General features: G+C 34.4%; 1 protein-coding gene and 1 long non-coding RNA gene across 14 annotated transcripts in view; one reads left to right on the top strand and one right to left on the bottom strand.

Annotated features, from left to right (window-relative positions):
- Rbp6 (RNA-binding protein 6) overlaps positions 1-14,664 on the bottom strand; it is a 634,317-nt gene that overhangs the window by 30,084 nt on the left and 589,569 nt on the right. For 2 of the 11 annotated variants that reach the window (XM_077406147.1, XM_077406208.1), the window contains one exon: positions 5,823-5,894. The exons of the other annotated variants lie outside the window; for them this stretch is intronic. In XM_077406147.1, the coding sequence (XP_077262273.1) occupies positions 5,823-5,894 (72 nt within the window). The remainder of the gene's footprint in view (positions 1-5,822; positions 5,895-14,664) is intronic. 11 annotated transcript variants of the gene reach the window in all.
- Positions 1-14,664, top strand: part of LOC143897511 (uncharacterized) — a 218,694-nt gene that overhangs the window by 30,836 nt on the left and 173,194 nt on the right. The window lies entirely within an intron of this gene.

Here is a 14,664-nt window from a genome sequence, read left to right as displayed (position 1 = left end):
GATAAAGACTTTCTCTAAAATTTGTGATGAATACATTTTAAGATTATTATCAAGAAAATATTCTTTCTTAAAGAACCCCGTTACTTACCAAAAGAAAAAAAGTAATTCCAGAATTACGATTGTGTGTACATAATAGAAATTCAAGTATTAAAATTGCGTACATAAGTAAAATTCGGGAATTACAATTATGTACATACTTTTAATTCACAAAAATTGTTTATGTCATAACGTAAAATAAATTCAGAATTAATATTTTTTCTAGACATAATTGTAATTCTGCATTTTCAATTATAGCTTAATAATAATTCGATAAATTATAAGTATGTCTAGACATAATAATAATTTCTTTTCTTTAAGTATCGATTTAATTTGATAGAATTTTTATGATGATGTTAAATAGTAAAATGGCGTGCCGTATACGCACACGTAAAAAAATATCATTCTAGTGCTAAGAAAACCAATGACTCAGTTTTCTCTTCTTTTAAGTAACGATGATCTTTACAAAAAATGTTTTCTTGATAATATTACTTAAAATAAATAATATTCTACATTCTAATTATTCAATTCTTCAGTTAAAAATACAAAATTAAAACAAAAATTCAATTTGCTAATTATTTTGATAGGAGAAGTCAAGGCTATGAGGGTCAGACGCAGATCACAGTGCGTAATATCAGAAATAACTGATTTATTCGTCGTTTTGATACATTACATCGATCCGTACGTTTCGGCTCAGCTTTGAGCCATCTTCAGCAGTAGTTACAGAAGTTTAATTACACGTTCTCCGTACCGTATGGTGAGTTTACTTCAAAGTATCAGAAACATAGACCAATTGATCCATATCTGTAAATTTGTTTAAAATTAATGTTGAGATATTAAAAAAAGATCCCTTAGGAAACTCACCATTCGGTCTGAAAAACGTGGAATACAGAGCCATGCGTACATAATGAATATCTACTCTCTGCGAGAAGACTTGACGATCTTGTCGACGACACACAATAATATGAAAGGTCTTGCAAGAAGAGGCATATCGTAGGTCAACACACCGGCGAGGATTATAACAAAGCACGATTTGACACCGTCACAATATTGCATGTACCAATAGTAAAACCCCGATTTGCCAACGACCAAAGTTCATGAGCATGGATTACGATTTGCTCAAAACCGTGACATATGCATGATGCAAAAAATCCGTGTCATTTTGAGACGGTGTCAAATCGTGCTTTGTTATAATCCTCGCCGGTGTGTTGACCTACGACATGCCTCTTCTTGCAAGACCTTTCATATCATTGCTGTGCATGTGTCGTGTCGATAAAGATCGTCAAATTTTCTCGCAGAGAGTATTCATTATGTATACATGGCTCTGTATTCCACGTTTTTCAGACCGAATGGTGAGTTTCCTAAGGGATCTTTTTAATATCTCAACATTAATTGAACAAATTTACAGATATGGATCAATTGGTCTATGTTTCTGATACTTTGAATCAGTAAACTCACCATACGGTACGGAGAACGTGTAACTTAATTTCTGTAACTATTATACCGCTGAAGCCTAGATGGCTCAAAACTGAGCCGAAACGTACGGATCGATGTAATGTATCAAAACGACGAATAAAGGTTGATTTACACTATACGGCACGGACCGTCACGTTCCGACAACGACACATACGTTAGACAAGGATACCTATTGTCTCCATCCTTGTCTAACGTACGTGAACGTACGTGTCGTTGTCGGAACGTGACGGTCCGTGCCGTATAGTGTGAATCAACCTTAAATCACTTATTTCTGATATTACGCACTGTGATCTGCGTCTGACCCTCATAGCCTTCTCCTATTTTAATCTCGAGGGTCCTCATATTATTTTATTTATTATTTTGACTTTTCTTTGATAAAATTTTATTATGTTCTTTGAAGAAGTATAAATTCTTCTTTCGAGTACATAATAAAGACTCTTTCTAAAATTTGTACATTTTAAGACTAATATCAAGAAAATATTCTTGCTTAAAGACAACCGTTACTTACTAAAAAAAAAGGTAAATTGAGTAATCGCTTTTTTAAGCAGTAGAATTGATATTTTCCTGGTGTATGCATGTGCACACATATGTACATACGTACGCACAAAAAAATTTTCTATGTTGTTAGAAAATTTTATTTCTATTTAAAAAAGGTGAGAAACTATATCATCGCTTAGGACAGGGGCCCGGCGTTACGCGCCGTTCGTGCGTAATCATCGCCGCTTGTAGTAAACAACTGCCCGCGCGCCGACCGCGGGGCGGCCGCATCTCGCCGCGCGCTTGGATTTGGCGGTGGGCGGGCTAATACGTCGATTTTTAATCATTAATAACTCGTCAACTATTGCGAAAATTGTAAAATGGTACATGACTTTTCGACTCAGTTTGGCTCGCTCTATCTAAATATGAAAAAAGTACCAACAATTGTGGGGCACCCTGTATATATACACATACATATATGTATGTAAACAATACAACGTATAAGAAATTATGAAAAATGTTTGTGAATTAGAATCTTTTGGTGCGTATAACACTTTTTTGTAACACTTTCGACGGGCTATGGGTCACGCGGAAAGATGAAAAATACTTTTACGAGGCTGATTTCAGTTTTCACTAGAACTACATACAACCAGTTTGGATACATGCAAGCGTTGCTCCAACCGGCGCGCAAAGTGGCGGTCAACAGTCAAAGAGTGATGATAAATATTCATAAGTAGAAGTACTCAGAAAGATATGAATATACATTTACTTTCTTTGATTAGTAAAAAGGCTTGTATTCTCTTAACTATAACAGTCTAATTCTGAATCATATTTGTCTAATATGAAGATCACCTTTAATGTCAGCGGGAGAGAATTTGATGACCCCTCAATTAACGTTAAATACGATGAGAAAACGAGCCCAAGTATCGGGTATCAATAGCTTTAAAGCAAGCTCTGTAAATTGAGATTTTTCGGTGTTTTGTGACCGGCCGCGGCTTCGCTTTTATTTCAAAGAGAACCCTTTCCGCGGAACATCAAGGTTAGGAAAGGATCTAACAGTTCTCTTGTCATGCGACGTGTTATACACACAAATTTCCCGTAACACGCTCTTTCAAACAGACCTATAGACATCAGACTAAGTTCTAGTGAAAACTAATGTTAGGCTCGAGTATTCATATGGATAATAGAACGATGGAAGATCTGGATATATATATAACTATGTACTATGAGCTAGGCAGCCATCCAACACCAGTACGAGATACGGGATTTAAACGTATATATATATGTATACGTTAGAAACCAAATAGCTCTCGTTACGATTACTTGTTAGGCTATTCTAAACACTATGGAATGAAATGACGTACGATATGCTTATACGTAATATGTAATATATAAATATATATATATAGAAAGACTCCTGATCGAATCAGAGATTATCTCAATACGTCATCATGCGGTAAATACGAGAATTTCGTGATATGCTATCAATTTTTTCGTATTTGCCATATGAGTATCCAGGCATCTCCAATGGGTTGAACAATATATATGCACTGATTCTATTTTTGAAACATAGAATTGCAACTCGCCGTTCGTTTATACGACAGATTATATATACAGGATGCCCCAGGAAATATATGCGATACAGCACGGTATTATATCTGTCGAATAACTCTATCAATATTCCATTGAATAACTTGACACATATTTCTGGAAATAGCTTCGATACATATTTATGACTCGAATTCATATGGATATCATGAAGTTTTTTCGAAGATATGTAAAACGATATAATCAGCTGATTATTGATGAAAGCAAATGTGGTTTTTGATACAATAATATTCCCTGTGATCAAATAACGATCGATTAAAAAAAAATTTGCCCCGAGGAATATGCTTCATTGAGAAATCATAATAAATATTTCTCTACATCTTCTACCGTCGTCAAAATTGTTTTGCAGTAGAGTTATCGAAGAAACGAATCAGGTTGCAAAGATCAACTTTCTGGCATGTTAAATAGCAATTAAGAGTGGCTTTAAAACAGATCTGAAAATGCAGATACGCAGTGTAACAAATGTTAAAAGAACACATCAAACTCAAGGTAGAGACAAGAAACTAATTCAAACTTTTACTGTTGCAGCAAAATCGTACAAGGCTACGACTTATATCGCTTCTTCGATACTTACCTTTTGCCAATCGTATTACTCGATTGAAAGACTAATTATTCCCTTAATTAAATTGTAACGCAATAAAATGTCGTTATATGGCATAGCGCGGTCATTTTTTTGTAATGATAAAACTGGTTATCCGCGGGGGATCATATTAATTCGTTTTAATCGCCTGTTCATTGAAAGCGCCGATCATCCAATTCCCAATTTAGTGGAAAGTATAATGTAATATTAACGTAGCGATACACACGTATATCATATTACGCGACCTCTATACGCAAATTTATTTTAATATGATAGAACACGTCTATTATATAATGATGGAAGGATGGAACTAATAAATTGTTAATCACCGTAGATTTTGTACCAATCACAAAATTGATAAGGTTCTTTGAATTGCATACACAAACGTAAATAAAGCTTGAGATAAAAATTTTTAAACGATTTTTACGGATAAACTACGTTAAATTGACATAAAGAAAGTAGGACAATGCGGATATTTTAATAATACGTGCCCTATTTTCGCCGCGAACGCGAGAAAGAAAGAAAAAGAATACATTTCGTATGGAAAATCAATCGGTTTTTAAAATCGCACGTGGTGAGAAAGACGGACGAGACGAATACAGATCGCGTAGACGATACAACGAACAACGGATGCACAACTAACATACGGTTTTCTGTTTCCTAAGCATTCCATAAAAATAGATATAGAATATACATATGTATATTTATATACGAAAAGAGTTCCAACCAATAATAAACACTATTGGTGACAATTATACTCGAAACTATGGGTACCTAAAGTAACTAGATAGCAACAATGGCAGATGTCTCGTATTTAATCAGAATTAAGTAATGTAGAATGTATGAAAATGATAGAGTAATGTAAAACCGAATTTAGATCAAGCAAGCAAGTACAAATAAACACGAATGAACAGTTTGTTTCAATAAACTGCTGGCACCGTTCGCATTCGTTAAAATAAATTGTTTATTCGTATTTATTTGCTGTCGCGTGCTTAGTTTGGATCCGGATTAAGAAAATATTAATTTTGAATAAATGATCTTCGTTAATAGTCGACAGATAGAAGCTATCATGTAATAAAACTCGTCAATAAATAATGAATTTTCGTAACAATTTTAGCAAAAGTAAGAATTCCAAGATTCAATTTAAAACACACAATTTAAGAAATCACTAGTATTATTACAAAAAGCAAACTAGAAAATTCAAATGCTACGAATATATCAATTAAGAATATATATATAGTAATAAAAATATTAAAGATATATTTTAGAAGAAAAGAAAGTATCTTTCTCTCAATAAAGTTTTAGCACTGATTTCAAATACAAAGTATGTCAATTACTTGTTAAACTTTTCTCATAAATAATTTTTAAAACGTCCTGGGATAACAACAATAAAATCTCAAATACTTTGTTAAATTTTCAAATTCATTCGCGATTCTGTGTACGAAAAAAAAGAAGTTTTGATACACGTACAGCGATCTTGATTGGTGTTCTTAGTAGACTGAGAGTACGTGTATGTTTGTGCAATACGTGACCGTGTATGTGAATCTGGGTATGTACTACGTACTACGAATTACGGTTACCGTCAACACGAGCGAGAACACGAGAACTTGGTGGAACAACCTGGCACTTTGGGGTTGAAGCTTACCGGTGCAACCCCCGCTGGGGCTCACGGACACTCGGCCTACCCTTGGCCCCACTGCGCGGTACACGACCGCTCCTACCCAACAAGAGACATCACCGATCTTACATGATATAGAAATGTCCGTTGATCACGCTAAGATAATTTTATCATCTATCGACAATTGAACAATTTTTGGTGCTGGATTAAGCTTCGCGCGATTAAAGAAACTCATAAACAAATTCCCTTTACGTTATTAACAGACAAATAGATATCTTTTATAATATGAAAGTCTATAAATGTGTAGGTGTTAAACGTAATGAATTGCTTATTCTTTTGTGTTATTTTTGTTACTCTTTCGAAGATTCAAATATCTTCAAATATTTTTCAAAATTAAATGCAAATATCAAAATATATCAAGTACGAAATATATATATGTACAAATTACGATGAGTTATAGTAATAAATCAAAAGGTTTGTGATTGTGTACACACATGTTGCCTGTCTTCTATAATTAAATGAAAAATACAAATATACATATTTACTATATGTATATTAAAATCACCATTACATAAATATCTAATTGCTGTTTCAATAACGCTTAGTAAATATCAGGAGGGAACGAAAAATGTATCCTCTACGTTCTATCATGTAAGATTCTCTGTACATAAAAACTGTTTCTGCTCTTTTATTTATTTAAGTCTTTCTTCTACGCTCTTTCAATTTTTATATATAGATACTCTGAAATTATTACAACGCACTTAATTCAGCACCGTGTATTCCATATTGTGCTTTTGGGTATAAAGAATCGTTTATTACTCCGTGCTTGTCCACGTGTTTGTGATATTACAATTTCTGTAATTTCCTATTATCTATAAGGCACGCGGTTTAGAGAGAGATGGGATCTTTCCATAACCACAAGTTCCCTTCAAATGTGTATTATTAATTTGAAATTTTGACTACAAACTGTATTTGGGAGCATATGTTTAATGTTAGAGTACATTATTTCGAAATGAGTCGAATTTCAATATACCGTATATAAATAATAGGTAATTTTCGAAATTGGAAAAAATGTTTTAAGTGGCAATAAAAGGATATATGCTTACTACATCAATTGTTCTATATGAAATTGTACTGATCTGTGTGAGGTGACACCTAGCTCATAGTAGAGACTCAAACTAAAACATATTATATCATTGTGTTGTGCTACAAGAAAGGTAGTAAGAGTATCCTCGATAAGAGAGAAAGTGCATTTTTGTTTCGTCTTTCCCCCTTCTTCTAGCACGTATAGTATCGAGAAATTCTATCTTCTTGTACTTTTTCGTTCATTGCGTGGTACTTTTTATTTGTTACAGACATTTACTATTCAATAATTCTTAACCGTTATAATAATAGAGCTCCAGAGAGAATCGTTACATGGTGTTAATATTGTATACGCGCGTGCGTAAGTGAACTCACTCTATCATTCAGTTCCAGAGCGATCTCAGACGGGCATCAAAAATGTTATGTTATTGAGTACCCACGAGACATTTATAAAACTTTCGCGGCTGCAAGTTCTCTTTTCGTCACCTTCTTATTCGCCTTAGCGTTGGTAATCTAATTAATCGTCCGAGCCCTCATCGATCGCCTGTTAAATTAATTACTTTCACGAGTGTGTTATTCTCTTAAGGCGCATGTAGCGCAAGCTGAGGAAAGAAGCATCGTCGGAAGCATGATTTATTCTATACCGTTCGAAATCTTATGCATTAAGAAAGATTGGCGATTGTCGAATAAGACGATTTTTCGCGTGCAAGAAAACTTGAAGAGATTTTCTGAGTCGTAAAAATCTCATTTACACGGTTAACAATAACTTAAAAAAATATATCCGTTTGTGTGAATTTTTAAAGATATACTTTAAGATAATTTTAAAAGATATTTTACAGATATATTAAATGTGCAATTATATATATATATATATATATATATATATATATATATATAATGCAAAAATAAGCTCACCGAATACCAGGTATCTTTAATCTGTAAGTACCATAGTGGAATCTTATGTGACTCAATTGTCATGAATTCTATTGGATTATACGTTTTTAACATTTGTTATATTAAAATATCTAAAAATACTTTTAAATATTTTTTTCAACTTTTGAGTTCAAAAGTTATATTTGAGGAAAGAAAATATTGCAGAAATTTTTACATATTAAATAATGGTCGCACAAATGTTACATATTATATCTAATAAAAATATTATAATTTTCACTCTGGTACTTAAGGATTAATGAACATATTAGAAACTTCTTATTTAAAAACAAAATAGATATTTATTGAACTCCTCCCATTTCCTAACCCTTAATTGACGTTTTAATTCAATCCCAAGCATAACCCGCGAGTCAATCGGCTTCGGAACTGCGCCATACTGCTCTCACAAACATTATATTATCTTGGACGGTATATTTTCTCATATTTCGAACATTCTCCAATTACATTTTAATTTCGCGAGTATTTCATAACGACGTTCTTCAAGTAGTCTTGCGTGGCACGCGCTTCAGCATCGTTAAATTACCTGCTCTGCGAGTGCAAGTGGCATCGTGAGAGTCATCCTCAGGATCGGGCCAAGTATTAATTTTATCCACGCGCGATCATAATGATTTAACAACAATCTTACGAATAGCAACAATCGGACCATAGCTCGGTAACGTTAACCGCGCCGTTCTGGGAGAATTAAAAAAAAAATTTCGACGTTTATGCGGAGATGCATACCTAGATGAAGCAACATTTACGAAATATACAAAAGAATATATTTATATCACGAGATTTTTTGTTTTCAGATAGGACGGTGATGTTAACGCGAGCGAACTATAGCCGCGCATAAAAGTATCAATAATATTATTTAAGCATCGTGTCGTTAACAAATGTATAAGCTCAGGACATAAGTGTCTCCTTTTGGGTTTGGCTTACTCTTTAATTGTCTCGCTCGTAAATTCTCAGATCTACATTCGCATTATTACGTTTAACAATTTCTTGATGCAACTGTTTGATATTTAGCAAACAGTAATACTAGGATAATTTAGGTAGTTACATTACATTCAGGAAAACAAAGTTCAAAATTAGACAACCTTTAAAGGCCAATCTTTAATTTAGGACAACATTGAATGCCAATTTTATGAATCAATGAAACATTTCTGTACATTCATATTTAGCGTTAAATTCCTATAGCAATATTGAATGCGATCTTCATAAAGGTCAAACACAGCTGAAAATTAAATGGTTGAATTTATAGCTAAATGCCGTGCTAAACCGGTATGCGAATGCAAGCCTTTAACATTAATATTTTGGCAACTCGCAGAAATGATTCTAGCGAGACAATTCGCGGGAACGAGCGTAAATCTGGCTGCTCTCTTCGTGAATCTGCGTTCTTCATAACGTCTTAGGGACGAGGACGGACAATTCGCTCGTCGCCCTTCTGTCTCTTTTCTAATATGCGCGCGAGACTTATCGTAACATATATTTCGTACACACTTCTTTTTTCTTCGTTTTCTCGCCCTGCGATCCACAGGGATATGGTTCGTAGGACTTTCATTAACGACAACTCGAGAATACACAACGAAATCCAAACTCGATCACAGCTCTCGCGAACGTATATAATATACGTGGCGGTATGGGTGGAATAATGCCAGAGGGATGCGGGCCAGCGAGGGGTAAGAAAGATGAAACCGAGAAAACCGAGAAAGCAAGGCGAAGGTATTAGTGCGACGACACCGCTCGCGTCTCCTCCTATTTACCGTTAATAAATCCGCGCTATAATTAATTACTCTTAATCTTCGTTACATATGAAGGTAAATGTATACGTGCAATGTGCAGGAACGCGAAAGTACCGCGTCACCGCGATTTACACAGGCATTATGCATAATCTACTTTTCTCGTTTTTTTTTTAAAGATATCTTTAATATCCTTAATTAATCTCTTAACTGTATTTTATTTCTTTTGAGTTAACTTCCGTGCGAGCAGTTTAGAAAATTACTTTAATTAAATGAAAATTTGTAATACGTATGTGACGCATAATGAGAGTGTAATTAATATACGAGGATTTTAATGTAAATCCCCGATTATGGTTGTTATCATCGCGCATATTAAATCTATTTAATTGCGTTTGGTGTTTGCATCGTCCTTGCTTCCTGGGGTTTCCTGACGCTCTATCGAGGGATGGAAGTGCGGGAAAGGCTTCGGAAAGGCCTGGAATGAGTTTAACGGCGTAATAATAACAAAGAAGCGCAAAATGGCCAACGGTCCTTGAGCGGCTTATCTCGATGCTAATCTCTCCTACGAGGGTCGGTACTCTTTTTCTTACGTTTCACTTTCACCTAACTCGACGTATGCCTTACTCTACGTTTAGCACAATATGTAACTTTTTTTTCTGGTTAAGAAATAGTTACGTGCCACGACAATGGCACCTTGTTCGCGATGCTTTTGTGCGATGTATTTAATCTTCCTATAATAGTTTTGTAGTCAACAAATCTATGCTGTAACTATGATATTAACAAAACGTGTAAATCATTTGCTTTAAGTTCCTTTTTTCAGTTCGTCTCAACTGGTTCTCTTTCCTCTGCTTTAACGTTAACTTAACAGAAATTTACTTTGATAAGGTATTCTGGTAAAAACTTAATTTCCTCTGCTGCCAAGATATTTAATCTTGAAAAATAGAAATTGGTGATAAATTATGCCTTTATTCCTCCCCTTTTCCACGTCATTACTCTTTCATTGAAGAAAAATCGTTTTTATGGAAAGATCATTTAACGAATCTATAATTAAAATATTATATTTAAGCAGAATTTTCCACATATTAAATACTGAAATAGCATTTGGAGAGAGAGAAAGAGAAACTAAAATATTATTATTATAAAACCATGTTATTTCTCTTTATACTTTTCGTATTATACTTACAATTACTCTGAACGTGATAATTATGCCGCGTATAACTTATAAACGCGTTGTTACGATCACCTCATCAAAATATATGTATCTTCAATTCGCTGGCAACAAATTTTAAGGTTATTGTAACAAATTGATACGTACGCGCGTCGCTTCAACAAAGCGCCATAATCGAGGCACTCGGAAACGTCTATATCGTTATATCTACATATATATGTCCTACACTAAGTGTTTTCGATTAAAGTGTTTAGCTTAGAGATTACATAGAACGTGGCTACATCTCGAATTGCTACGTGAGGTCAATATCTACGTGAGAGAAACGCGTTAAAGTTTAAAGTGAATGGAAAAGAATGATAGACCGGCGAAAGAGATAGGAGGAGGAAGTGGAGGAGGGGCGTCCTAGGAAAGCACGAGAGAAAACTGACCATGGCCTTTAATAAACGTTAATTATTTACGTATGGTCATTATATCTAGCTTGCGTTCTCATTATATGATTCATTGTAACTCCGCATTAAGACATCTATCTCGGATTATATCATCGATCTATTATTAACGCGTGTTTTGTGTGTGTGTTTATTATTAGCTGCTATATCCCCTCCCCCATACACACATTATGATGAAGGGGTAAGAATTATCTCGGCATATAATCTCTGTGTTAATTATATATTATACCTACGTTCCCGTGGTAGACATCATTACTATAGCTAGTGGCAAGGCTACGTTGTTTATCGCGAGATTTCGATATTTTGGCAGTTTTTGAAACAATTTTATAAGAACGTATTTATATAGGTACAATAATACAATAATTTGATATCAATCTGGAAATATTAGTTTCTTGCATCAATCGTTAATACATTGTTTTTCTTTTTTTCATTATGTGTTACTTCCAACACACAGTAAAAATACTTTTTATTCATAGTTATTAAAATTTTTCCTCGTTTCGATGATACATCTATCTCTATAGGAATATTGCATTAATATCTTTAAATATATCTTATTTTCTTTCTTCTTCTTGCTTCGGTATTTACGTGTTTTTGCTCCTTGTTATTCCTGCATTTCTGTTTGAGAGAGTGAATGCTTTTGCATTTTACAGAAAGCAAGAAAAGAAGGACGATATCGTAATTCGTTTAATATTTTGTGATACAAATAGCCTTGCCATTAAGCATCATAGATTTTAATGTGCGTTCATCTGTATTTTTAGGCGCTTTCCAAAGTAACGACAGAGAAATAAAATACAGAAATCTGTTTATCTCTATGCGAATGAGAAGATAAAGTGGAAGGACCAGAAAGAGAGAGAAGATGGGTAGTACTCGACTTCCATCGAAGAACCATTAAATCTCGTCGCTCAATTTTCATATCTGTTTCATTTTTTTTACGTCCCCTATATTTTCTCTCTCTTTCTCTTTCGGTATTTACGCGTTTACCCATTTATTTCCTTGCCGTTCCTTCGTTCCTGTTTGCTTGAGAGTGAATGCTTTTGCAGGAAGGCGAGCACATTTTTTTTTGCGCGAGATACTTCTGCCGAAGATATTCGTGTGTGCCTGTACGCGATACGCGTATATGCGCGCGCAATGCGTGTGAATACGTGTATTGTTTGTCGTTACTTTTTAGAATCTTGTGTTTGGCAGTACCTAATGGAATGGGGGTAGAGGCAGGCGACGCTTTGCTTGACGAAGGACCACAGAGTTTGCCAGCCATGCGTCTGTGAACATTTTTTAATTTCCGGTCAAGCGATTCACGTGAGAACAAGCCGTTTCAGAAAATTTAAATTCGACTCTTTCGACGTTACCGGTATACTATAACAGAAACCGGTTTATAACAAAGACATTCATTCGTTGCACGATTTTGTGACACGGAGGGAGGTTACACTCTCGGATTAACCTTTCGATGATAACGGAAATGGTACCTCACTTTAACGCGACGTATACAAGCTGACAAAATTTGTGCGGTTTATGTTAACAGCGAAGGATTATTCCGAGCGACCAAATATATAGGCGATTTCATCAAAAGCTATTCATTACGGTCGAAATAACTCGTTGCTTTCCAATAGGTAAATAATTCAAAATTGAAATAAATGGAATTGAATATCCAATCCTAATCGGCTTTTCAAAATAAAAATTATATTAGTCCACGCAAATATTATTCTGCACAGCAATTTTTCCGTTTCATATAAATAGCATGAGCACCATAGTTACATAGTCAACCACAGAATAATGTTCAGTTTTATCAAATAGTTGCAAAAATCGGAGCATATTTTCGTGCGAAAATGTCAGCTCATTATCTCGGATTATAATACTGCTACATTCGCGCATCGAATCGATTAGAACAATATCGGTGAAAAATTTGCATTGAAATTAAAGATTATCTGTATATATTAATCTTCCAATTGAAATTTTTGGTGTATAGTTTGATGAACACAATCTATTGGGGCCAGGTATTACGGCATTCCTATTGCAAATGCATCTCTTGCGAGATTACCCCGATTCTATAATAATGAACAATGAAGACCGGTTCGGTGAATAGCCGCATATCACGTTAATCTCGATTCCATATTTATCACCAGCGACTGATCATTATCGTAGAAACTAATGATATTTCATTAATAATTCACAAGACTCGTGTTTTAACAAATATGAGCAACATTAATTTAATTTACATTACTCGTGCTCTGTATATATAACCGCTTTGTATACATATATATTTATATTTATTTATATCGTTTACTCTTTTTTTTATTTATATTATGTGTACACAATGCGTGATATGAATAAATGGCTGTACAATCGCGCGTATTTACAAGACATTCTCGAAAAAATGTCGAGATATATAATGAAACAAATTTACGAAACACTATAGTATGCACTGTTTGTTTAAAGGAAACTCAGGACGATATTGAGAATTATAAGAAGTTGAAAGTAGAAATATATATCGGTATATATCTAGATATTTTAATTCTGCAAAGCTATATGGATAACGTCTTATTCCAAAAATATGCAGACTTAATACCTAATATAATCAAATGCAGTTTTCTCTTCCATCAAATTAAACATTTTCCGCCTATTGAATGACATATGAATACACGGAAAGAATACTTTGGCTGAAGTATCTAGAAAAACTAGATACAGATCTGAAAACAAGTTTGTCGCACCATCAAAATAATTATAGTAAGTCGCTGAAACATGATGATAATGCTGTAAAAAATTTCGACATTTTAGGAATCAGTTTGAGTGTCCTACATAATTATTTATATGATGCAACAAAATTATTTTCAGATCTGTATCTAGTTAAATTTGTAGATACCTTAGCAAGTTCTTTCCGTGCAAAAATAACAAAACTATGAACATCTCATAAAACATTCACAAGTATACCTATTTTCGCGCACACAAGAAATATACATTTGCATATAAAACAATTACACGCATATATATTGAGCTTATTGTCAAAAAATTGGCGAAAATGTGTGAGTAACGATATATATATATCGCTACATTTTAATTTCGCATAATTCTGAGCTCAATGTATTTTTCCGGAAGGCTTTCGTTACTACTGAAACATGGATACTTCAAAAATGCAGGACTTTATATCAGTTCTGACATTTTCTTGAAGCTTCTTCAGGCATGTATGTAGAAGACTTTCGTGACCCAGTGTATTTCCGGGGTGAAGTCTCGAGCGTTCTCGGGCGCGCGCACGTGTTTGTACGCAACTCATTGAGAGGGCGAGTTTGCATTTGTGTTCCGGACGCGAGCAGGTGCCGCCGCGTATACTATATGTGTCTCTCGCATGACGGCGATATCGTAAATCTCCGGAAACGGCACGCGTTATATATAAGCTTCGGATATTTGGAATTTTTAGCGTAGAGTCGAGGTTTTCCTTAAGCTATAACGTATTACCTTAGCCTCGCGCTACGAACGATATTTACAACGTGTGTGTATGTGTGCGTATATTT

Source organism: Temnothorax americanus, unplaced genomic scaffold (genome assembly GCF_048541705.1).
Source record: "Temnothorax americanus isolate GAGA-0224 unplaced genomic scaffold, ASM4854170v1 Scaffold1, whole genome shotgun sequence".
In the NCBI taxonomy this organism is placed as follows: Eukaryota; Metazoa; Arthropoda; class Insecta; order Hymenoptera; family Formicidae; genus Temnothorax; species Temnothorax americanus.
This window is presented reverse-complemented; position numbering and strand designations above follow the sequence as displayed.